The sequence below is a fragment of the Petromyzon marinus genome, chromosome 10, assembly GCF_048934315.1.
Source record: "Petromyzon marinus isolate PM22_M1 ecotype Great Lakes invasive population chromosome 10, UKy_Petmar_22M1.pri1.0, whole genome shotgun sequence".
Classification (NCBI taxonomy): Eukaryota; Metazoa; Chordata; class Hyperoartia; order Petromyzontiformes; family Petromyzontidae; genus Petromyzon; species Petromyzon marinus.
The window spans coordinates 15571847-15597338 of NC_133676.1; the positions used below are offsets into that span (position 1 = coordinate 15571847).

Consider the following 25492-nt stretch of genomic DNA (forward strand, 5'->3'; position numbering starts at 1 on the left):
GGCACGGCGAGAGGCTCCGGGAGCAAAGCGTCCAGCTCGCGCGGCAAGGCCACTCGCTCTGCCAGCAGATCGGCGCGTTCAGGTGGAAAGAAGGAATCCCGATCCGGCAGCAAGGGAGCGCGCTCCTCTGGAAAGTCGTCAAAGACCGGGAAGAAAGCCAAGAAGGGTGGCAAAAAGAAGAAGAAGAAGTGAACAGCGCAAAAAAAACCCCGTCATGAATTACTGCTGAATGCCATCGAACACAATTGCAGCGTGTAACAATGCGAAACACGATCAAAATGAAAATGTGGCCATCTTTAGATAACGCTTCACTTTTACACCTGTTGATTTTGCTGTTTCTTCGATGTTTACTTTTTATGTAGCATATGAACAAGCCACAAAGTTATTTACTTTAAAAAAATGTAATTGCGTTTATGTGTAAAGTTGAAAAGATAAACATTTATTATTTCAGACCTCATATTGTTTGATATTTTGAGTGCTACGATTTTATTAAAATTACGGGATGTTTGTCTTCAAACGTATGCACCGGTGTTTTCTTATTACAGTACTGTATTGTGTTAGCAATGTATGTGTCCAAGCAGTCACAATCCTGTCCGTGTATTGCCAATGCTGTATGTAACAATGGGTGTATAAATATTGACTTCAAGCTTTCGTTACTGCAGGAATTCATATTCTCTGGGTCTTTTGGGGAAGCCACGTAAATAGAAAAAATATCACGACGTTTTCGATCGCAACACAAGCAACCGTCATCAGGTGAAAAAAATATAGCGGGAGAGCTGCTGTGGCAGGGAAAAAAATAATTCCTGCCTCAGCAGCTCTTGAGTCATGAAGCTCTCCTGCTATAATTCCTGCCTCAGTAGCTCTTGAGTCATGAAGCTCTCCTGCTATAATTCCTGCCTCAGTAGCTCTTGAGTCATGAAGCTCTCCTGCTATAATTCCTGTCTCAGTAGTTCTTGAGTCATGAAGCTCTCCTGCTATAATTCCTGTCTCAGTAGCTCTTGAGTCATGAAGCTCTCCTGCTATAACTCCTGCCCCAGTAGCTCTTGAGTGATGAAGCTCTCCTGCTATAATTCCTGCCTCAGTAGTTCTTGATTCATGAAGCTCTCCTGCTATAATTCCTGTCTCAGTAGATCTTGAGTCATGAAGCTCTCCTGCTATAACTCCTGCCCCAGTAGCTCTTGAGTCATGAAGCTCTCCCGCTATAATTCCTGTCTCAGTAGCTCTTGAGTCATGAAGCTCTCCTGCTATAATTCCTGTCTCAGTAGCTCTTGAGTCATGAAGCTCTCCTGCTATAACTCCTGCCTCAGTAGATCTTGAGTCATGAAGCTCTCCTGCTATAATTCCTGCCTCAGTAGATCTTGAGTCATGCAGCTCTCCTGCTATAATTCCTGTCTCAGTAGATCTTGAGTCATGCAGCTCTCCTGCTATAACTCCTGCCCCAGTAGCTCTTGAGTCATGAAGCTCTCCCGCTATAACTCCTGTCTCAGTAGCTCTTGAGTCATGAAGCTCTCCTGCTATAATTCCTGCCTCAGTAGATCTTGAGTCATGAAGCTCTCCTGCTATAATTCCTGCCTCAGTAGATCTTGAGTCATGAAGCTCTCCTGCTATAATTCCTGCCTCAGCAGCTCTCCCGCTATACTTTCTCACCTGATGACAATTGCTTGTGTTGCGATCGAAAACGTCGTGATATTTTAAAAATTACTTTTCTATCTACGTGGCTTTACCGAAAGACCCCAAGAAAATGGGTGTGTATCCTCTTTACTGGGGGTGCCGTGAATGACCGGCTCTTCTCTGGTGGCAATTCACTCATAAAACTTGGTAAAATTAAATCGCGCTGAAGCTTTCATGTTGATTTAAGTGCAGTTATTGGTTCTCCCCAGTACCTCTGTCTCCAATGTTGTGTTCCTGTCTCCATGTCTCACTTCCTCATGCATTTTCCACGTCTCCTTGTCCCCGTGTCCCGGCATCCTATCTCTCTGGATGAGGGCCACTCAGTAATGCCTTTCGATTTTTTTTTCCCCAGCCAAGTTTCGTTGCAAAAACATGGAACTTAAACAGGAAACTTTGTACATCATCTGTGAACACAAAGTTACGAGAACGTTGGCACATTTGTTTTTGTTATTTCTAAGAAAATATACATCACTCAAGTGGTAGTTTACGCGTTTGGTTCCATGTTGGGCAGCAAGGTGGCACAGTAGTAATGCTTGTGTCTCAGAGCAAGAAAATCCTGGGTTCGATTCCCAACTCTTCATTGGTTGGTAATTGTCTGGCATTGCTTCCCATTGACAGGATTTGACTCATGCACGCATAACGCTTCCTTATTCCACGGACGAATTATATCGTGCCACAGTGCAAGGGTGGTCTGCTCTGGGTACAACCACGGCCTGTGATCTTAGCCGGGCTTGGCTTTTCCGCTCGGGGTGCTTCAAGCAAGCCATGTATGTAGGTCTTCATCGGATGTTTGGCAGGGGACGCAGCAACGCACAAATACTTTTGTTTTTTATCAAAGTCTTAGCAAATTGATTTTTTTAGTCGTAATAAGGAGGAACTTTACTAGACATCCGCGAAAAATAGTTGTATAGCTCAAGGCCGTAATTATATTGGGAGGGACACATCTCCCCCAGTATTAAAATATGCTCAAAATGCCCCCCCCCCCAATATATTGCTATAAAATGTATTTATTTATATGATTGTGGTTATGGTTGTACATTATTAATCCCTAATCTCTGCGATTACATACAATGAAACAAGAACAAGTTGAAAATAAAAAACAGAGCAATGTAATACAATACACTATTAGACATTGTAATAAATACAAAGTCCATCCTATGTGTGAGTGAATTTTTTTATATTTTAGGAAGGAAATTCGTTTTCAAATCTAGATTTATTTTTTCTGGGGAGGTGGGGGGGGGTACCCCCAGACCCCCTGGAAGATTTTGTCCCCCCCCCAATGTTAACTCCATGGCTACGGCCTTGGTATAGCTCATCAGGATTCCTCCAGCATAAATAAATATTCTGATTGGAGCGACGGGAGAGAGAGAGAGAGGAGCTAAGTGGTCCTGAAGAAGGAGCGCAGATCCAGTGGTTTACCACATGGTCCATAGTTTGGGTTGCATGGCCACATTCGCTCTGTGGCTTGTCTTTACTTTTCCATTTTTGAAGGAGATATGCGCATCGGTCTGTTGACATTGTTATGCGGTTGATGGTTACACCAGTGTCTTCGAGGAGGAATGTCAAAGCCAGGAGGTGAGATGCTTATTCTGAACGCCCACCTTGTTCCACATTCCGCGAGCGTTCTTCAGCATCTGGATGAGATTCTGGGGTGGTGACAGAGCGGTCCCAGAAGGAGGTCTGGCACTTTAATCGGCAAATTATTGTTATGATAATTTGTATACTGTTAGCTTGTGCTGACTCAACGCTGTTGAAATGATTCACTTCCAGAAGGCGCTGGGGCCGATGAGTTACGTAAAAAAAATGCTTTAAAAATGTCACATGGCGATTAATAAATACGAATAAGACGTCTTATATATTTTGTTATATTTTGTTATTTATATCCTCTACTGGGACGCTATTAAATGATGACTGCACACATATTGACACTGATCGTCTGTCACGTTGCCAAAGTGTCGAGTGCCTATGACGTCATACCCACCCCCAAAGACAAGGGCCCCTCGTGTAGACTTAACAGACTGTAGGGGCAAGTGCTGTTTGCGAGCACCTATGAAGGCCGGCACGGCACACGAGGGAGGTGGGTGTCCAACACCACGCCCGGCCGCCTTTGTCTCCCCAGTGGCGATTTTTATACACCGCGCCAGGTACTCATTTGAGGCTAAGTCGACCTAGGGGAGGGCCCAGGACCGGTTCAGATTATCGTCACTGGTGTTGGTGGCCGTGATCAAGAATCGAACTCGGGTTGCCGGGTTTCTAACGCAGGGCGCTAACCGCTGCGCCACCGCTCTCTTCCTACCAACACGTGTTTCCTTGTGCCACTTCTATCAAGCGTATCAATTTCGAAAGCACGTGCTGGCATAGCTCGCTTGCCATTGGCCTAATTCGTCAGTACGGTCTACGGAATCTAACTCCTCCATGCTATATATACTGCGCGGTGTGGCATCAGCCACTCTTCGCTAACTGCGGTCCGGTCGAGTGTGGTGGAAGCGTGTAGCTCTGTAAGTACAGTACATGTTTACCTACTGCTTATCTTTTAATGTATCGATTGTACCATCTTGTTGTTATAGAGTTGTTGTTGCTGCGTGTGCAACGTCGTATTATCGTAATAAGTTACTCTACCGCACCTGTGTAATGTGGTTATACAGAGTAGTTACTGGTGGCCTATGTCTCATCACAGTACCGGCGGCTCGGTACCGCCTTGTTATATCTTAGGGGTCGTGTTCAGATGTTTTGTCAGTCAATCGTTCCTCAGTGGTCAATAAAATTAGTCTTTGTGGGAAAATCAGCAGTGCGATGTGGGTAGACTGGGCACCGCCCTGGGAATATGGAATGCTCACCACGAATTTGAGCAGATGCACTTTGGCTTGTGTTGAATAACGCCATTCTGCGCTGTGATCAGTGGCGAGTGGTGTCTGAAGCGGCACTGACCAGCGTAGTGAAGTATAGTCAAAACAACGTCCGTAACTGACGTAACGTGGGGAAGTCTTCATCCAGCAGTGGATTGACAGAGGACTGTATGTTATTGTCCTAGGTACAGCAGTGCGCATGATCGTACGTGTGTGTGTGTAGTGAGTGTAAATACGCTTCTGGATGAAGGCCTCTGGAATGATTGATCATGCTGATGACAGCTAACACAAGATAGCCTTGTACGGCATGCCCCAGTATATCACTCCTGCGTGTTTTATTCCATGCAGAATGCGCTGCTCAAAGGGTGCACAGTACGTACTATATTTGAAGAACAGTAATTTAAAAGAGGTGTGGGAGCCACTTATGTAATCCTCTGGTCCAGACAGACTGACGAAATATCGCAGGGTTACATGTTAGTGGGAGGTCAGCAGTGGTTGTCCTATTGCTAGGCTGGGCCCTATCACAGATGTATCTAATTCTCTCCACTGGCTCGGGTGCCAGTGATTATTTGAACGGAGTTTGACCCTTTGACATTTTGCCACAGGACCACCGAGGCCAACGAGAGGACGACGGGGAGACGCGTGTGTTTTGCAAGGAGGACCGAACCATGCCGAGCTTGGCTTCGACTCGCCGCTTTCTGCTGCTCTACGGCACGGAGATCGGCACGGCCAAGGCCATCGCACAGGACTTGTGCGCCCAGGCGGAGCGGTTCGGTCTCGACGCGGACCTGCACTGCCTCAGCAAGACGCACGACGAGGTGAGGACCCTGGGGCCGGGGGAGTGTTGAGAGTGGAGGACCTTTTTTTTTTAAAAGAGCATAGAGCATAGGGCAGCCGACTTTGGAAGGTACCGTAGAACCGGCGAACTCCAGGAATAAGTTGCCATTTCCCCAAAAAAGTCCTCTGTTATATATTTTTTTATGTTTCCCTGCTTTCTGCTGGTGGAATTGTGGCTGCATTACTCGGCTCACAATCAAAAGTTTGCAAATTGATATCCCATTTAGGCCATCCACTCTCCCCTCCTTGCTAACGACACTTGCCTCGGCGGCCTAAAAGGCAAAACGAAGGAACCATTAGTGCATATGTGCATACGTGTGCGCGTGTATGTGCATAGGTGTGCGCGTGTATGTGCTTGTCTGTGTCTGGCAGTTTGACCTGGATACCGAGCGAGACCCTGTGGTGATCATTGTGTCAACGACCGGTGATGGGGATCCCCCGGAAAAGGCGATAAAGTTTGTCCGCTACATCAATCAGAAATCCCTCCTCGAAAACCATTTCCAGCACCTGCGCTATGCACTGCTCGGTAAAATTTCACATCTCACCGTGCGCATGTGTAATCCATCTTTTTTCATTTTTTACCTTGAAACAACAGGGCAATGGACACCGTTTATTTATTTATTTTGCTTGACTAGTATTAAATCGAAAATGAAGCTACTTCCCACTGAAAGGAGCAACGAGGCAGTGTGACTACATTGGCCTCAGCGAGTGTTAAAAATTTAACTTTCTCTTGACTTCCCATCTCTCTCTCTACATTACAATGCACTTATTTATTGACTGGAGGGATGATGATCTGAGTTGACCCACATTGGTGATTTTTGTTGTTATCAGTGATTGTAGAATTGTAAATATTTCTTAGTATACAGCAGTAACATTTTCTTTGGTTCTTTCGGTAAAGTCACGTAGAATGAGAATAAAATAATACATTGATAAAATAAAATAACACAATAATATTCTCACGACGTTTCGGCCACAACACAAGCGGCCTTCATCAGGTGAAGGGGGCGAGACACTCCAGCGCTGTCCTACCAGACAGTCTCGCCCCCTTCACCTGATGAAGGCCGCTTGTGTTGTGGCCGAAACGTCGTGAGAATATTATTGTGTTATTTTATTTTATCAATTTATTATTTTATTCTCATTCTACGTGACTTTACCGAAAGAACCAAAGAAGATGAATCATTGCAGTCACGAAAGCTTTAAATCGAAATTTAGCAGTAACATTGTTTAATGGTGATGGTCTACAGAGCTTATACTTGAGCATCGAATGTTACTATTAATTTTTTATTCATATAAGTTTCATATTGTGTATTACAATATAGGAAATTTGGAGCTTAATTTCGCACAATACATGAAAATTGTAGCCAGCCCATTATATTAAATGGAGGTCATGGCTAATCCAAGGTTGTTTTAGACTGAGGTTTGATTTTACAGGGAAAATAAGTTGCTTGAATAACAGATGTTATTTGTCAATTGATTCAAATTTAGCAGCCACCACACTACAGAGAGAAGCATAGGTTAAACTCTTGCTTAAAGTCAGTCATCGTGGTTTATAGAGAGTTGACTGTCAGCTGTTTTTTTTTTTCTGCAGGACTGGGCGACACGAACTACACAAACTTCTGTAACTGTGGGCGGACGATGGATCGCAGGCTGGCAGAGCTGGGAGCGCAGCGCTTCTACCAAACGGGGCATGCTGATGATGCAGTGGGGTACGCCTTTTTACAAGCACACCGATATGGACTTTTAAATGTAAATCACCAACATCTCAACCACCAATGCCTTCATCTTCAGTATTGACCACTTTCAGATGCACTTTTATGGCCATCTGGAATGCTCTCCCTTCTGATATTAGGATGCCACTGGAGCTATGCACTTTAAAATCTAAACGGCTTTTTTCGTTTTAGTTTGTTGTCCTCCCACCTCCAATTAACATGATTGGCAACGTACAATACGAAAGAAGTTCAACATACATACTATAGTGTCATTGTTATAAACACAATCTTCATCACCACCATCTCCAACCTTTCATTCATACACTATCTGTCAATTTTGGCACAGAAATTTCCAGAAGCTCAGCAAGTGTGCTGCTTTACAAATTTGGACATTTATGGTCGGGACATTGTATGTTAAATGCAACTAAATTTGCTGATATCATTTTCAGGCATTCACTTAATTATTATAATGAGTCATTGTTTTCAATATGTTATCATGGTCCTGAATGAAACTAGTCCTTTATAAGAAAATTATTTGGGGTTATTTTAATGCTTGGAAAATACGGCCAACTTTTTTTATTATCTTCAGAAAAAAACATTGGTTTTGATTATATGACTGTAATTTAGCATCTTAACTACTTGATTACATTGGCCATAACTTATTTCGGATACAATATCTATCAGCAGAGCTTAAACAGTTTGGTTGTAGGTTTATCCAGAAATCTAAATTTCAGGCTTAAATCATCGTACAATATAACCGTTTTTATAATAGCTGTATATTTTCTCTGCTGGATATGCCATATATCTTTGAACTTGGCATGGAGCTAATTTGCATGGAGGTGACATTCTGGAAGTTTCAGCTGGGAATTATGAAATCATGACATCTGCTGATAATTGAACATTGTAAACTGCCAATTCATAATTCTAGAGAGGAGGATATTATGTATATACATATAGCATCTTAACCCAATTCCAAAATAAGATAGTTAGCCATGGCATAGAATTAGAAGTTGTTTCATTTTAACTGCCCATGGACAACTTTCTTTCCCAGTGCCTCTTGGTTTTGTCCTTTTAAAGTTTTGTTTAGGCCAAACAACATGTGTTTCTTTTGTTCTCTGTAGAGGATGATTGCCTTAGATCTTGTGATTGTGCAAGATTCTTAAACATTTTGTTCAGACACTTGATGTCGTAAGACACCGTGCCTCTTGGCTGCGATAAGATCATATTGAACTATACCAGAATTGCCATCCATATCGATACTTCATTGAAGATAATTTGTGCATGCTCAAACAGTAAAGTATATATTTATCTCTTAATTAATTCCCACTGGCTCAAGGCTACTAATATAAATGAGATCACTTAATGCTCACTTAATCAGGGAGACACTTTGTCTTTTAGTTCATATACACTCAGGTGGGTCATGTTTTGAGATGGCTTGACTCTCAATTAACAAGTTGTGAGTTTTAAGTCCTGTTCAAGAGACGACTTCACCACCATCATAATAGAATGAGTACCACTGTAGAAAGTCACCAGTGGGCATTCTATGAATGTACTGGCTTCACCATGAGAATACGGATTTCCTCCCTCTGGCTAAGGGCCAACATTGGAGATGGGCACCACCCAATGTTGGCCTGAGAGTGCAGGCACTTGAATCTTGATATGGTGCATTGTGTATGCGGTATGTATGATAACGCGCATTACTGTCTTGCAGCACCGAATTGGTGGCAGAGCCGTGGGTGGAGGGGCTCTGGGAGGCCCTTGTGTCGGAGTGTAAGCAAGAAGGGGGCGGCACGAGTCGGGTGGGCGAGCGTGTCGCAGATGTCTCGCCACCTCGGGAGCGCGATCAAGAGCACGGAGACGCAGGGAAGCAGATCTCAGAGTCGACAGAGAAGACTTTGGATCAGACACAGGAAGATAAATCATCTGATCTTGGACCAAAGTTTGATGGCAGTGAAGCGCAAAATGCAAAAGGAGATGCGGAATATCAAGCTAACGGCAGTAATACAGTCGCCATGCTAAGTAATGGATCGTTGTCCAGCCCTGTTAGCCATGTGAATGCAAATCTTGGACGAAACAATATTTCTACAGAGAGGCAGCCGAGCGATTTTGCAGAGAATATCTCTTCTTTGGCCAATGGACTTTTGGCAGTGCACGTCAGTAGTAACCACGAGGCTAGATGTACGGAAGGTCCTGAAGTTGAGGTTCAGAGTAGTGACTACATAGTACAGGATTTGGCGATCCAAGCTGCACTGCCTCCACCTGTACCTCCTGCCTCTAGCCTCTCCCCATCTGCATTTGTTCCCACACCTGACCGTCAAGACCCAGTCACTAGCACGCCTCTGGTGGAGCCATCCACAAATTCCTCTCCAACGCCGGGCTCCACCGCACAGCCCGAGAAGCCCCTCGTGCCTTCGCTGACTGTGTCTGTGCCTCCACTCTCTGAAGCGACCCTCCAGGTGCCCTCATTGCCAGAGCCGTACCTGCAGCTGCAGTTTGATCCCAGCAGACCCGGTGTAAGAATGCACATTTTCCGCTCTCTTGCTCATGTGTTGGGCCTTGTATCATTGTGACAATGCTAATAGCACTGACATTTGGACATCAGTTCTATTTTTACTTTTGAGAAAGCGAGTGCAGCAGCTGCTACGTTGCAATGTATTGTTGCATTGTAACTGGTATTAGACCCACAAAGGTTTTTTTTCGGGGGGGAAATTCACCAGTGTTAATATATAATATCTACAGCTGATAACTTAAATGATTGCCACCCTTATCACTTCATGGAGGTTATATAAGTGTTATGTAAATAATAAAAAATAATTGTAATTTATAAAGAGCCCTTAAACGATCTATCAGGACATGGTAAACTATATGGGATCTGCTGCACTAATGTTGTCCCCTAAAAGTGACATTATTTTACAGCTGACATTTGGCTTGGATGTTACATCTTTGAAATGGAGTGGCAATATTCGGATGCAGTGCACATATGTGCAATCTGCAGGGCTTGCAAAGTATTGTGGGGCTTTGCCATGATGCTGTGAACCACAAGCCATGTACATCTCAACGTGTAACATTTGACAGAAGTAGCTATCTTAGTTACATAAAGTTAATGTCACACAGGAATTTGTTGAACGAATGGGGCATCACTTTATCCTTCTGGCCCCGAGCCTGTTGTGGAAATTTCACATCGCTTTGGCAGGGGCCAGTGTCTCCAGAGGATCATTTTTTTTCACTGCACGTACAAAAGGGTACTCCTTTTATTTGACCTTGGATAATTGACGAGCCGAGTTGACATTTCTGTTGGGATTTAAACTCAATGTTTCCAATGTGATCCGGCCGTGCCAACCGTTGCGCCAGCATCCGCTGACCGTCGTGATTGCTGTCGACAGCATTGTGCTGACACGTGTTTCGTTCTGCTTGTTCTGCAGGTGCCTTGGCCAGTTCCGGCAGCTACCAGCCTCCCTCAGGCGGCCTCGGAGGTGTGCGAGGTCGCTGTGAGCGGGTGGAAGCAGCTGACCCGTGCTGATGCCGTCAAGACTGCATTGGAGCTGCAACTTGACGTCTCCGTGAGTTGGGGGCAAGGGACGTTCGTTCTTGTGCAGGCACGGACCCTCTTAGTACTGGGAACATCTGTGTTCTGTGGCCCAGTATTGGTACCCTACCTACTGTGATCCATCATTGAGGTGCTTTAAAGCTCAGAATTCAGGAAACTCTTTGTGCACACGTACTTATGTGTATGCTTGCGTGGGTATGTGTGCCTACGTGGTGAGTGGTAGTATATTAGTTAGCCAACATCAGGTCCTGAGCCTCCCTTATGTTCACTTGGCCTTCAATAAGTAAGAAAAGTACTCTTATATTACAGCGGCAAGAGTGCTGTTTGTTACTTGCCACTTGGCGTTGTGCTCTTTTGGCCTGTCTTTGGCAACCGTGATACGTATATTCAAAATATGTTTTGTACGCTGGCAGGCCGCGCCATTTGCACTGTGCCCCGGCGACGCGCTGGGCGTGCTGTGCCCCAACGGCGAGGCCGAGGTGGACGCTCTGCTGCGGCGGCTGGGCCTCGACGGGCAGGCCGACTGCACCCTCGAGCTGCGTGCCAAGCCCAACGCAAGGGGCCGCGGTAAAGCCGTCTACGAAGCCAGCCAAAGCTCCTCGCACTCTCGCTTACCTCTGTCGCTGTGCGGGTACAACGTGGCATGCCCAACTCTCTGGGAACTGAGGTATAGGCGGATATGTGAACATGTTTAGAAAACAAAAGTCAGGCCAGTCACCAACATAGGTTACATGATGAAAATAAAGGTCAAACTGCTTTAAGCACCTCCAATTAGCACGGTTGGCTATGTGCGGTGTGCTTTAGAAGTAGGTGGTTATTTGGTCAAGGTAGATATGCGACAGTTGGATATGTAATGTACTGTATTTTAAATTTAGTTTTTACATTATATAGTTTTTTGTTTGGTTTTTAATCTCAGTAGTGTCCGTTCAGGTAATCCTGTGGTCAGACTGCTCTATTCACATAAGGACCACTTGGAGGAAGTCGGCAGTAGTTTTTACATGGAGAATACATTCCAGCCACAGGAATGTGTATTTCTATCCCAAGCTCAGAATCACCATTGGAGACGGGCTCCACCCAAAGTTAATGACCTTTGAGTTTATGCGAGAGTAATTTTAACGTTGCAGTTTATGAAGTTTGTAGCGATTAGTCCGTGATGTTTGTTTAATTTGACCGATAACATAAATCTCTTTGAGTTGAACTTTTCACCGCCTCTCCAAATCCTCCCCCCCCCCCACTCTCTCAGCCTCCAAGGTGCCCGACTTCATCCCTGCCGGCTCCTCCCTTCGGTCTATCCTTACTCACGGCCTGGAAATCCGAGCCCTGCCAAAGAAGGTACATAGAGCCGCACTTCCGCACCGACTGACTCGGCTTTTCTCACACTGCTACCACTGGAGTCCGACCTCAAGAGTTCAGCAGCTTGAGTCGGTTCTCCACACAGGAAAATTTTGGGGGATCAATAATTAAAGTAATTCTCTGATACAAAGTGTTTGTTAAAAGGAATTGAGGTGTCATTGTGTCACGGTCAGTCCATTGCTTGATGAGGTGATCGCCACACTGTGGGTCGTGAGCATTATTTGACATTACCTCACCACGCTGCTCGGCATGGGCTGGTGAAGGTGATGACCACCTTGTTGCACAGCCCTGCTGCTGCATCTGGCATCCTGGCTTGCGTGGCGGTCGCCCATCGAAGCACAATCCAGGATCATCCTGTTTAGCTTCCAAGACTGACGAGATTGGGCACATTCCAGGTTATCTGATCACATGCATCATCATCATCATCGATACGATCAAGTAATAAGTATATGCGACTTAAAAACTTGCCAATTACAGGATTACTTTACGCTTGGAAAACCTTGAGTAATTAGTAATCAGAAACGAACGTTCAAGATGAATGCGTAACATTGCACACCCAGAAATCGGCTTTGACAACTGCGCTTTGCCCTTCCATTGAACTAAGACGCCGACGAGCGAATCGCTGAGCCTGAGGTGCGGCCCTTGGCCCCCTCTCTCTCTCTCCCCTCCCTCTCGTGCAGGCGATGGTCCGCGCACTGGCGGAGCACACGGAGGATGAGGCCGAGCGCCGCCGCCTGCTGGAGCTGTCCAGCCGCCAGGGCTCGGCCGACTACACGCACCTGCTGCGAGACGCCAGCCTCGGCCTGGCCGCCCTGCTGCACGCCTTCCCGTCCTGCCGGCCGCCCGCCAGCCTGCTCATTGGTACCCGCTCACACCGCTGCCTCTCTCCGGTGGCTGCTGCCGTCCCTCGCGTCGGCGCTAGTCTTCAACAGCCGCTATCATTCTTCACCGCCAATATTTGTATATGTATGTATCTTGAACTTCTTTTGTACCGTACGTAGCCAACCGTGATAATCGGAGGTGCCACCCTCATTAGAGGTGCCTATCTTAAATTTGCTGATGCCCTCCGACACCTGATGTCGCTCTCTTATAATTACTGCCACCCCCCCCCCATTACTGCCACCTGACCACCGTGTATAACTTTTGCTGCACTCACAAAACTCTTGATCCACAACTAAAACTGCTGTCATTCTACACAACTGCTGTCGCCCTTCTAAAACCGCTGTCACCTTGTAATAATTATTATAATTACAACTCTTTTAATCGCCATTGCTTTTCTGCAGCTATTACCTTTTTACAATCACTGCCATCCCAATGAAACTTTGTGCACTCCTTCAACCAATGCTGCTCTCTTGCAAACGCTCTCATTCTCATACAGTCACTGACACCTCCATACAATCACTTATGCCTTCCCGCGATTGCCATTGCCCTTCTACAACCATTGTAACCCACTTACAATCAATGTTGCCTCTGACCGCCTCTTTGTGTCGGTGCCCCGTGTGTGCAGAACACTTACCGCGTTTGCAACCCCGGGCCTATTCCATTGCCAGGTACGATGCACTTCACCTTGCAAGCGTTGTATTATCACTTGCTGTTAATCTCTGCAGGTTTTAAAAACCCTGATGCACGGAGTTGCGGGTGACCTGGAGAACGCTCATCAGGTGATGTTTATGGATCAAAACGTGTTCTGTTTCAATCGACAGAATGCAGAGATCTGCATGGTTCAGTAATGTTCCAAAACTTGTCCCTTCCAGCTGAATGCCTTTTGCCTCTTGCAGGAGCTTGAGTTTAGTGAAGTCACATCAAAGTGTATCCCTGTTCAAGCAAACAATTTGAAAATCAAATAAAGAGTGATATTTTTGTTGTGCAGTCAACATAGCTACATGTGAGTGGATGATATCCAAATATGAATCGAGTATATCTTGGCAATGCTGGCTCAGTCCTATTACTCATTGAGCCACAAAGGTTATTTTTACCATGCAAATATGTTTGTAATGCTCCGAGAAGACTATCACTGTTAAAGAACTGAAACAAAAATCTCTCTGAATGCTTAACTTAAGCAGCAGCTCATATTCTTAGTTCTTTCGGTAAAGCCACGTTGAAGGGAAACAACAAAATAATAAAATATATATAAAACAATTAAAAAACGTGACTTTACCGAAAGAACTAAGAATATGAATTACTGCAGTCACGAAAGCTTTAAATCAAAACTTAAGCAGCAGCACTAGGATGGTGAACTCTCGGCACCAGGAGGTGACACACGGTAGCATTCGGGAGTAAATCATTGCATTGGAAAGTTTTTAAGGGACAGTATAGTAGGGCATTTGATGTGTTGTATTTGTGCGTGTTGAGCAATGTGCTGTGTAGCATGCTCTGTGTAGTACAGGGTGTGGTGAGTGTTGTAAGCGCTGTGCACTGGTACGTGTTCGTATGCGTTGTGGTGTGCACAATGGGTGCCATGTACAAAAATTGTCTCTGCGTTGCCGAGCATTTAGATACCCCTTGTCTCCCTACTGCAGCTCTCCGCTCGTGACCCCAGGAGCAGCGCACGTGGTGTTTAACGTGGTGGAGTTTGCGGCGGGTCCTGGCCGACCGCAAGCGCAGCGCGGGGTGTGCACGGGCTGGCTGGCGGAAGTGGTCGTCGGTCCTGAGGCCAAGGGGAACTCCCGGCCTTCCAACCTCTCCGGAGCACCCCTCGCTGACCCAAAGCTGCTGTCTCCTAAAGCCGCAAAGGTCTGTTCACTAAGCATCCAGGAATGAATGTCTATGGTTCAGAGGTTCCTGCAGTTTGGCAGCATATCTCTTTTAAGATCAAACAACCTCGCTTCATAAAGTGACAGCACAATGACACGGATAATAACTTGATCAAAAACTATTCTGGAGTTTCAAGGGTTTTGCAGGTGGGTCCTGTATTTTTACGTATGTTCCATCTTTTTTTTTCAAACCGGATTTCTTTGCTGAAGAAAGCCCACACGAGGAGATGACACTCAGATTCCACGGCACGGATGGCTCAACAAACTAAACGCTCTGCTGCCTCCTACAGGCGCCTCATTGCTGTGCAAGCGGGGTGTCTCTTTCGCGTCATGTTTCCACATCTTTGCACATTGCCTACAAGTCGCTTAGTTACAGGCTTTCGCCACCACCCACAGCAGGGTGGGGAGCAGTGGCACGGTGGTTCAGAAACTGCACCGTTAGCCAATTGAGTTGGGTTGCATTCCCAGCTTTGGCCAACACCGAAGGCAAGTGATGCGTGAATGAGTCCAAGACTCATCATTCACCAAGCCTCGCTGACAAGCGTTAAACTATGGCCAACCCAGCCCCCCCCCCCCCCCCAATGATACCGAACGAGTGTGTGGAAACCAAGATCCAACAGTGGGCTGACGAATTGCTCTAAATACTTAAAGGGAGTGCCGTGTATCCTTATTAAAAATGATTAAGAACATGTTCATCGTGATGCGGTTTGAAAAATGAAAAATTTGATGAGCTTTCCAGGCACTGCGTCGCATTAGCCTTGTGTGATGCGTGATTGATGCTCTTGTTAATCGGTAAAAAAATCACTCGTGGCAGCCATGTGCTCATTTCTTAGCTGTTTTTTTTGTGTGATCATTCAATATTTATGGTTTGTCACAACATATTAAATCATAAATATTTTACATTGTAAAAATACTGCTGTAATGGCATTGTAATGTTTTTAATATCCAGCGTTTATTTTTGGTCAAGGCTTATTAAACCATAAATAGTTTATGTTACAAGTGTGAAATGTTTCTGAAATTCATTTTAACATTGTATTCCACTTTACCTGGTATAGGTACTGGTAATACATAAGTTTCATGAATATGGCATACAAATACATTGATACACTGCCAATCTTGTAGAATATACTCGCAACAATGATCAGCATTTCAAAAAATGATTTATCACGAAATAATCGTATTTGTATAACGTTTAAAAGTGGAAGGTGCATTGTAAAATAAAATGGTAATCACAATGATAGCAAAATTAATAATGATGGTAATTGTGCTGATTGTATGGGTATTGATATCAACAATATTAATGATCATGACACTGCAGGCATTCTTAATAGTGGTGATGATGAATGTGGTGATTGTTATAATTATGGTCACTGGTGGTAAGGTAATGATACCGGTAAGTGTATATGGAAATGTATGAATATGTTAATGGTGATGATAATATAAATCTTCATAATGGTGGTAATGTTAAAGGTGCTACAATTGACGTCGTTAATTATCCATATTGCATTAATGCTGTCGATAGTGGAAATGCTAATGATGTTGTTTGTGTTGCTCTTCATGCTGGTAATGGTGTTGGTTGAGACGAAGTCATGTCTGGCTGTTGGCAGATCCCTGTATACGCCCGCAAGAGTACAGGTTTCCATCTGCCGGAGGATGCGTCTGTCCCTATCATCATGATCGGCCCCGGCACTGGTGTCGCCCCCTTCGTGGGATTCCTGCAGCACCGGTGAGCCTGCCCGTCGCCACGCCTTCCTCCCAGTGTGCCTTTGACCAATTGTCGGAGCATTCTGTCCACATTCCCTTAATGACCGCAGTGTCGATGGATACGAAGTGTATTTTACGAACTACCCCTGAGGGATAATGCACTGAATTGAGCTCTCAACCATTCTATTGTGAGTCAAAGACTCTCGCCACATGTAATACGGGACTGTTTGGGTCAATAGCAAATGTCATGGGTTTCATTGTAACTATTCGCACATTCATTATTTTGATCAATTTTTCAATTGGAGGTTACAATACAATTTGAAATTTTTCTATTTTTACCCTAATGGTGTTTGTAAAGTTGGTAGTGGCTTATATGTGTAGTTAAGTACCCTAATGGTGTTTGTAAAGTTGGTAGTGGCTTATATGTGTAGTTAAGTAATTTGTTTTGGCATGCTTTGGAAAAAAAATCACTTATTAAACGCACAAATAGACTCCTGTGTTATGAGCCTCGAAGTCCGTTTAAGTCGGATTGGTGCGAGTTGTTTAGCAATGAGTCGGACTACCGATCCAGTGCGGCGCGTTTGCTGGTTGTGGACGGAGCGTTTTGTGCCCCACGATATGACTCAGCAGGAGCATGACTGTGTGTGCCCCAGAGAGCACAAGGCCGGTGGGGGCACCGCGGCGCTCGGGGAGTCGTGGCTCTTCTTTGGCTGCCGCCACCGAGACCGCGACTTCCTCTACAGGTGAGCGCCTGCTCGAGCGGGGTGGGGGGGGGGGCGGCCCTTACCTGTGAAGCAGAGGTGGCCGAGCCCTGCATAGCGAGGGCCACTGGAACTCACTTGTGCCATCCTTGTATACCAAACACCAAAGGTGACGGTGTAGTAATACCCTGCTGGTATGTGTATTGGGGGGGGGGGGGGTGAGGCAGAAGTGACGAAGCGCTGTGAAGTTGCAATGATCATGAGAACGGTGAGGAATCAGCCCAGAACTACACGGGAGGATCTTGTCAATGATCTCAAGGCAGCTGGGACCATAGTCACCAAGAAAACAATTGGTAACACACTACGCCATGAAGGACTGAAATCCTGCAGTGCCCGCAAGGTCCCCCTGCTCAAGAAAGCACATATACATGCCCGTCTGAAGTTTGCCAATGAACATCTGAATGATTCAGAGGACAACTGGGTGAAAGTGTTGTGGTCAGATGAGACCAAAATGGAGCTCTTTGGCGTCAACTCAACTCGCCGTGTTTGGAGGAGGAATGCTGCCTATGACCCCAAGAACACCATCCCCACCGTCAAACATGGAGGTGTAAACATTTTTCTTTGGGGGTGTTTTTCTGCTAAGGGGATAGGACAACTTCACCGCATCAAAGGGACGATGGACGGGGCCATGTACCGTCATATCTTGGGTGAGAACCTCCTTGCCTCAGCCAGGGCATTGAAAATGGGTCGTGGATGGGTATTCCAGCATGACAATGACCCAAAACACACGGCCAAGGCAACAAAGGAGTTGCTCAAGAAGAAGCACATTAAGGTCCTGGAGTGTCCTAGCCAGTCTCCAGACCTTAATCCCATAGAAAATCTGTGGAGGGAGCTGAAGGTTCGAGTTGCCAAACGTCAGCCTCGAAACCTTAATGACTTGGAGAAGATCTGCAAAGAGGAGTGGGACAAAATCCCTCCTGAGATGTGTGCAAACCTGGTGGCCAACTACAAGAAACGTCTGACCTCTGTGATTGCCAACAAGGGTTTTGCCACCAAGTACTTAGTCATTTTTTGCAGAGGGGTCAAATACTTATTTCCCTCATTAAAATGCAAATCAATTTATAACATTTTTGACGTGTTTTTCTGGACTTTCTTGTTGTTATTCTGTCTCTCACTGTTCAAATAAACCTACCATTAAAATTATAGACTGATCATTTCTTTGTCAGTGGGCAAACGTACAAAATCAGCAGGGGATCAAATACTTTTTTCCCTCGCTGTTTTCTTTCGCAAATTCTCACTACATTTTGTGATATAAACGTTCATAGTGATTAATCCTTAGTGAAGTGTTAACTTTCCTGAAGCACATTTGCATATCATGCTGATAATGAGTAATAAACGAACCCAAAAAGTGTGGTTAGTGAATGATGTGCATACTTATGGCACTGGACGTTTTAATAGTTTAAATGTGCTAAGTTTAATCACATATAGGACTGTGTATTTGGTCCTTAGAAATAAAAAGGCTGCAAAGCAATAGCAATTACTAAAAAAAAACAAGAGTTTAGTTTTAGTTCCTATAATTGTAAAGATAAGTTGGCGTTTTTCAATATTGAAATGAGCATTGGGTGCTTCTCATCTTCCACAAAGTGCTACTCACGTTTTCAACTCCAGAAGGCTAATGAGCTTGGTTGATCCCTGATTGGAAGTTAAATTAAAATACGTTGATGTTGCATAAACAAGCTTTCTAATCACAATTAATAGTTACATGCCGCAAAACATTCCATCTGGTTATTAACAACAACAACAACAACCTCGTTCCGTCTTGCTCTAGAGAGCAGCTGGAGGGCTTTGTGGCACGCGGCACGCTCACCCACCTGCGGGTGGCCTTCTCTCGTGACGAGCCTGCGGGGTCAGAGGTCGCGAGCCCGGGTGGGGTAGCACACCCCCGGTACGTGCAGCACAGCCTGGGCCAGCACCGCGCCGACGTCATGCGTCTGCTGCTGCAGGAGGGCGCGCGCCTCTACGTGTGCGGGTGAGCATTTGCGGGCAGCGGAGAAAAGCGTTTTTCAGCCGCGCGTAGCCCACGCGCGGCTGGGTTTGTGTCGGTGGTTCGTCAGGGAGGTTACGTGACGGTTTGATATGCATGCTGTGTTATTGGTCCAGCATGCTTCCGCTGCTGACGGACCAGCATTGTTCAGTTTGGTGAAGTACGTTCAAATACCTCCTACGATCCATACGTGATGGGGGAGCCCCTTGGCCAACATTGGATTTCCAGACTGTGATACCAGGCTGTCCAGAGATTTTGAAGTCCATGGGAGAGCTTTCGTGTGGGGTAATTAGAGTTTTATGTAAATCCCCAAAGCATGTTATAGTGACATCCCTGGGCTATGACTGCTTTGTGCGTTTTATCTTCTCGCATTCTTACTAAAACTGTCGGGACAGATGGGGGGAAGTGTCTTCTGGGAGCATTACGCTTTTCTTGACTCGTTTACAGTACAGTTGCGCCATTAAAACATCCAGGCAGCCTCAACACCAACCCACTACCATGGTGCTTATTTAAAGTCCTTGAATCTGCAAAGTGAATTCCCCCTTTGTTCGTGTAGTTAGGGGAGCCAGGTCCATTGTCGGAATTGTATGCCAATTCTCGACAGTTTGAACAAAATGGAGCAAGTTGATCAAATTTGCAGTATCCTAAAGCTACCCTTTCTCCCCCATTTAATCAGTTATTACATTTTAGTATTTTACCTATTATCACACCTTTAGCAAGCTCTTTTTCAAGGGTGATTCATGGGCGCGAATAGTACGGGAATGCCACAGAAGAATATTTCAATTATTTATCAGAGCAGCAATTTGAAAGGCAAGTGAGTATTCTCTTTTTAAAATAGCCACATTTCAGCTGCCACATTGCCGTGAATTGTTGTTTTTCATATAGAAGTAAATTCACACCTAACAATGTTTTTGGCGGTTGCAACTTTAACATGCTACTTTTGTTGACAGGGATGCTAAGAACATGGCCAGGGATGTGCAGGAGACTCTGGTGGACATGGTTGTGGAGGAGATGGGTGTTGCCAAGCTGGAGGCCATGAGGGTGATTGGCGGCCTCAAAGAGCAGGGACGCTACTTGCAGGATGTGTGGACCTGATGGAACCGAAGATAGGAGGGTTTGTTTTTTACGGGCGAGAGGGGATTGGACGTTCAGCAGTTCTCCTTGAACGACTCGGACAAACTGAACCCTGTAAAATGCCTGCACAGATCGTCGTGATTCAGAAGAGGCCAGTCAAAGCTAAAGCCCAGTATTTAATAATAATGATAATGTGTCTCAATGAGGTCCACCTGAGAGGAACATTGGCCTGAATTTAAGTCTTGCCGAGGCACTACTTTTGCTTATTTAAAAAATTTTCCCGTTATTTAGGAAAACCTCACGGATTATCATGACATTTCAGGAGCATTCTGCATTGGGTTGTTTTGAATTTTTTACTGCTGGGTGTTTTGCATTTGGCAGGACACCAAAGCAGTGCAAAGCAGTGAGAGCAAGACAATTCAAGCATGCAAGATGATTACATTCAAAACTCCACATAGGTGGATGTGTGATGCCACTTGCTGTACTGCCATCTCTTGGCTAACTCGCAGCCCAGCAAGCTTGGCAATGTCACAAATCTGTGAATCACCAATGCTTGCATCCATAAGCGCTGGATTATAGCGTGCGCCACTGCACCATATACATCCCGTATACTGTACACGCCTTAATTGTTGACAATAACAACAATGCCAGAATTAATCGTGAACCATCTTTATATCCATCGCTACTATGTGCCAGTAGTAGAGATGGGTCTGAATACCGCATTCATATGCTGGGTTCTTTCGGTAAAGTCACGTAGAATGGAAAGAACCCAGAAGATGAATCCCTGCAGTCACGAAAGCTTTAAATCGAATGCATTCATAGTTTATAGTTGCTGGCAGGAAACCCGCCCTGAGGTCATTCAGTGAAACGTCTTTTAGCTGCCTATTCACCATGCGTGTTTAATAGTTTGTTAAGAATAGCCACTCTTGGCATGCGATTTTTCTATAAAAAGGAAGTGTTAATTATGGTATGAGAGTGATTTTCAGTCGGTGCTTTATACACTGCTAAATACACTACCTTAGGTTACGAACATTGGTGTGGATGACATAAATTAATCTGTGGTCCATATTTGTTTTCGCGTTAGACCACGGGGTAGCTTTATGCCAAAATTCTTGTCAGTAACCCCTCCACCACTTGACAAGACTGTCAGGTTTACAAAGATAATTACGTTTTAAGGCTACATTTAAATGTACTCGCTACATATACATTAACAGAAAACCCACATTACCGAGCTCGTTAAATTTCAAAATCTCAACATTTCTCAGCAACATGGCCCTAAAAGAGAAACATGTACTGTATAGAGGGTGGCCCAAAAAGGTTTTTTTAAAAAAATATTGAACTTAACACTAGCATGAAACCATTTGAATTGTGTATTCTTTAAGTAAATATTTTATCTATAAATATCAAATTTTCTTCTGAAAAATTGACAGATACTTGATGAATGAGTTCAATTAGTTTTTATGTATGCAGAAGAATGGCAGCTCTAATCTTTTATAAAGCCGTACATTTTTTTCAAAAAGAGAATTCATGCATGCATGAATGTTAATCGAAGTGGGTTTGAACATTTGTTAACTTAAATTAAATAACCGTAGAAAATTTGTTTACATATATAATAACCCTTGGTGTCCTGATTTTTGGGCTACCCTGTATATAATAGGCCCTTCTGGTTATTGCCCGATTAGCATGGTTTGGCTATGTATGGTGCAAAATAAATTCAACAGAATATATCTTGTTGGATTTCGATGAATTAAAATGTTTTTTGTGTGTGCTTCTCCAGCACTGCCAACACGGCTTCACTAAAACACAAAAGTAATCTTTGAGATTGGCTATGTGACAAAAAAACACTGTCGAAAACACTTCACTTATTGATTTTGGATGAGGAATTATATCAGTTTTACTGAACTTATTGTGCATTTACTGTTAAATTTGTGATCCTGCACATTAAATAAAGTTTTGTATGTTACTTAGAAATACAGTGGCATTTATAAATTTATATACTCAAGCTTAAACTACTGTAATCAGCATTTATATTTACTATTGAAAGTGGGGTGTGCACACAATAGAAAATACCTCAAAGCCAATTTATATACGAGTGTTTTATGCAGTCTTGTTGATCATGGGAAAGCTGGTAATGTTACACGTGGATAATTTACTGGTAATGTTGCACATGGAGCGTTTGCTGGTAATGTTGCACGTGGATAATTTACTGGTATTAGTTGCACGTGGAGAGTGCACTGGTAATGTTGCACGTGGAGAGTTTACTGGTAATGCTGCACGTGGAGAGTTACTGGTAATGTTGCACGTGGAGAGTTTACTGGTAATATTGCACGTGGAGAGTTTACTGGTAATGTTACACGTGGATAGTTTACTGGTAATGTTACACGTGGATAGTTTACTGGTAATGTTGCGCGTGGATAGTTTACTGGTAATGTTGCGCGTGGATAGTTTACTGGTAATGTTGCACGTGGATAGTTTACTGGTAATGTTACACGTGGATAGTTTACTGGTAATGTTGCACGTGGATAGTTTACTGGTAATGTTATACGCGGATAATTTACTGGTAACGTTACACGTGGAGAGTTTACTGGACAGCGCTGAATAATGTAAAATCAAAGGAACGACTGTTTGCCCTAATGATGACCTTGTATTGTTTATTTTTAAATAAGAAAGCTGAATATATTTTTTTAGGCTTTGCTCCGAATGAAAATGTTTGCCGGCATGTTTGTGCAATAATGTTTTTAAAATGACAGTAATGTTTCAATCACTTTGTAATGGTATAATGTATGGTACTGTATATGACAAGATATACAAATAAACACGATATAATACAACTAAATATTATATTTTCAATATTTTAACATTTGTTTAATGATTATCAAGCCAGACCTTTGTGTATCTTTCCACTTTTATTCAAATTACATTCCCAGCTGCGCTTCATGTCATATGGAACGCTCATAGCCAGCAGTGTAAAAATCTCGTTTTTGACTGACCCCCATCAGGTGAGCAGTGCACCCCTTGTTTGCCCCTGCAAACAAAGGGGTGCATGGCAACTCTGATGATTATCTTTTAGACATCATACCTTAATACAAGTTACAAAAAAAATGCAAATCGTTGAGACCATCACACACACACACAGGGACTTGTACATGGTTTAATTACAGGTGACCGAGTCCCAGATTTACACCTGGATTTTCGGTGTTGCAGCCCGGTTATCTGACACGAGTTCCCTGAGGTTATAATGCAGAGGGTCAAAGGCAATGACGGGAGACTGTTGGATAGTCTCCATGAATGCAGTCCACGCCACCGAGCCAATTTGTTTGAGGGGGTCAACGTCTCAATTTCCACAGCCGCCCAAAAAACTTGCGTATTTAATTGGTCCAACGCAAGATTAGATTAACCTGCGCGGCATACTCAAATGGCAATATATCGTGCTGCTGTCGGAGCTTACATTGCAATAAAACAACAACACCCTAAAATATCTCCTTGCACAAGCGAGACGTTCTGTGGCACTCGTCTGCATTGGTGGTGGCTCTGAGCCAGAGGTAGAATTGTTCATATTCCTTCGGTAGAATCCAAGCTCTAAAGTAATTGCTGTTGACTTCACAGAAACAAATCTAGTTTATAACAACAGCAGATTCCGAATCTCAATGTGCCTCTTGCAGGATAAATGATCGGTTCAATGTTATGCCACGTGCGGCTTTTGATATCCATCCTTAAATCGCCCACTAGATGGCCGTGATGGGTCAGCTGGGAGCATCAAGCTTGCACTGAAACTGAGGAGCATGTTATATGGTCCAATTGACTCGAATATACCGTACGTCCATAGGTTTGAATACTGATGCCCTCTACCTTTTAAGAACTCCACAGTGAGTTTCTTTTGTATGACATTTTAGAAGCAACGTTTGACATGATAACTGTTGCGTTTGGTAATCCATTCGATGGCATCAGAAGTTGCTTGACGTGTAGAGCTTGTACCTTCTGTGTAAGCGCATAACGGACAGCGAGTCCCAAATTTGTTTCAAGATGGGGACATGTACCAGGATTTTTGGAAAATGCCATTAATCGGGGTGTAACACTCAAAGCTCTGCACATGTGAAAACCCATAACTGTGCTGCCATCACAGCCCCCAAGCCTTAAACACCTCGTAATCCAACACAGTCTACCACGTCCTAACCAGGCTCAACGCTGCTTAGCCTCAGAAATCTATCGGGATCCATGCATTCGGGATAGAAGTTCATCTTTGCGGACCGACACAATTCCGTGGCACGGCAGCCAGGGGTTCAGTCGACAAGTCAAGACCGGTGTCCTTAAAAGCTCGGGATAGCCATTTCCTTGAGCCAACTCGTAAATTTAATGAGAACACAAAGTCGTATTCTCAATGCTGTCTCCCACACCCAAGAAATAATTTGTAACGTCACTGGCAAGCTTTGGGATGTGGGTGTGGTGTAAAATGGAGGAAATCAGTTGGATCGAGATAGTATTGAGGGATTTCGATTTAAAGCTTTCGTGACTGCAATGATTCATCTTCTTTGGTTCTTTCGGTAAAGTCACGTAGAATGAGAATAAAATAATAAATTGATAAAATAAAATAACACAATAATATTCTCACGACGTTTCGGCCACAACACAAGCGGCCTTCATCAGGTGAAGGGGGCGAGACTGTCGCTTGTGTTGTGGCCGAAACGTCGTGAGAATATTATTGTGTTATTTTATTTTATCAATTTATTATTTTATTCTCATTCTACGTGACTTTACCGAAAGAACCAAAGAAGAGTATTGAGGAAGTTCTAAAGCAGGTACAGGAGGAGAGACGTCAAACTGGAACAATCCAGAAGAGGGAAGAGATGTGGATTTGGCACATTTTCAAACATGTGAAAGCTTAATGAAGGAATAAAACAACAAAAATCACGACGTTTCGGCCACAACACAAGCGGCCTTCATCAGGTGAAGGGACCAGACTGTCTCGAGGACAGCGCTGGAGTGAAACACAGCCACGCTCAGACCGCGACCTTTAAGCTGTGTGCGAGGAAACAAGGTGCCTTGACAAAGGAATTAGCATAAAAATTAGCATTTGATTGGCCGATTTAGCATGATGAACGGTGTAGAGGTGGTGTACATGCGGGTGAACATGCCGGTTGGCGAGGGGGGGGAGGGGGAGTTTACCTATTGATTGTGTGAAAAGGGAATTTTTAAGAGCTGCGAAAGTTTGGGGTACCACTACTTGAAAAATATAATGTACCATTGAAAATTAGT

At 44.3% G+C, this 25492-nt stretch overlaps 1 protein-coding gene and 1 long non-coding RNA gene across 4 annotated transcripts; one reads left to right on the forward strand and one right to left on the reverse strand.

Annotated features, from left to right (window-relative positions):
* On the reverse strand, positions 1-3915 carry LOC116940838 (uncharacterized). The gene is made up of 3 exons (XR_004402605.2): positions 3273-3915; positions 1884-2075; positions 1-127 (listed from the first exon to the last, which is right to left on the reverse strand). It is a non-coding gene; the product is annotated as an uncharacterized LOC116940838 (long non-coding RNA).
* A 154-nt stretch (positions 3916-4069) lies between these two features.
* Positions 4070-23075, forward strand: MTRR (5-methyltetrahydrofolate-homocysteine methyltransferase reductase). Of its 3 annotated transcripts, none has more exons than XM_032951076.2 (15): positions 4070-4169; positions 5123-5335; positions 5727-5880; positions 6943-7060; positions 8775-9576; positions 10486-10623; positions 11024-11177; positions 11854-11942; positions 12644-12824; positions 13471-13513; positions 14483-14696; positions 16324-16442; positions 17074-17163; positions 18950-19150; positions 20116-23075. In XM_032951076.2, the coding sequence occupies exons 2-15, from the start codon at positions 5186-5188 to the stop codon at positions 20258-20260; spliced, it is 2598 nt and encodes an 865-aa protein (XP_032806967.1). In that variant the 5' UTR covers positions 4070-4169; positions 5123-5185; the 3' UTR covers positions 20261-23075. The 3 variants fall into 3 exon arrangements, with proteins under 3 accessions (XP_032806967.1, XP_032806969.1, XP_032806968.1); XM_032951078.2 differs by having other exon boundaries at positions 4071-4169; positions 5174-5335; XM_032951077.2 differs by having other exon boundaries at positions 4097-4169; positions 5133-5335.
* Positions 23076-25492: the final 2417 nt, after the last annotated feature.

What these genes read in the sequence shown, in the direction of transcription:
- MTRR (XM_032951076.2), top strand. Translation starts at nt 5,186, where the DNA reads ATGCCGAGCTTGGCTTCGACTCGCCGCTTTCTGCTGCTCTACGGCACG. An exon ending in TCAGCAAGACGCACGACGAG is followed by an intron (nt 5,336 to 5,726) that starts GTGAGGACCCTG and finishes TGTGTCTGGCAG; the next exon opens with TTTGACCTGGATACCGAGCG. An exon ending in GACCGCGACTTCCTCTACAG is followed by an intron (nt 17,164 to 18,949) that starts GTGAGCGCCTGC and finishes GTCTTGCTCTAG; the next exon opens with AGAGCAGCTGGAGGGCTTTG.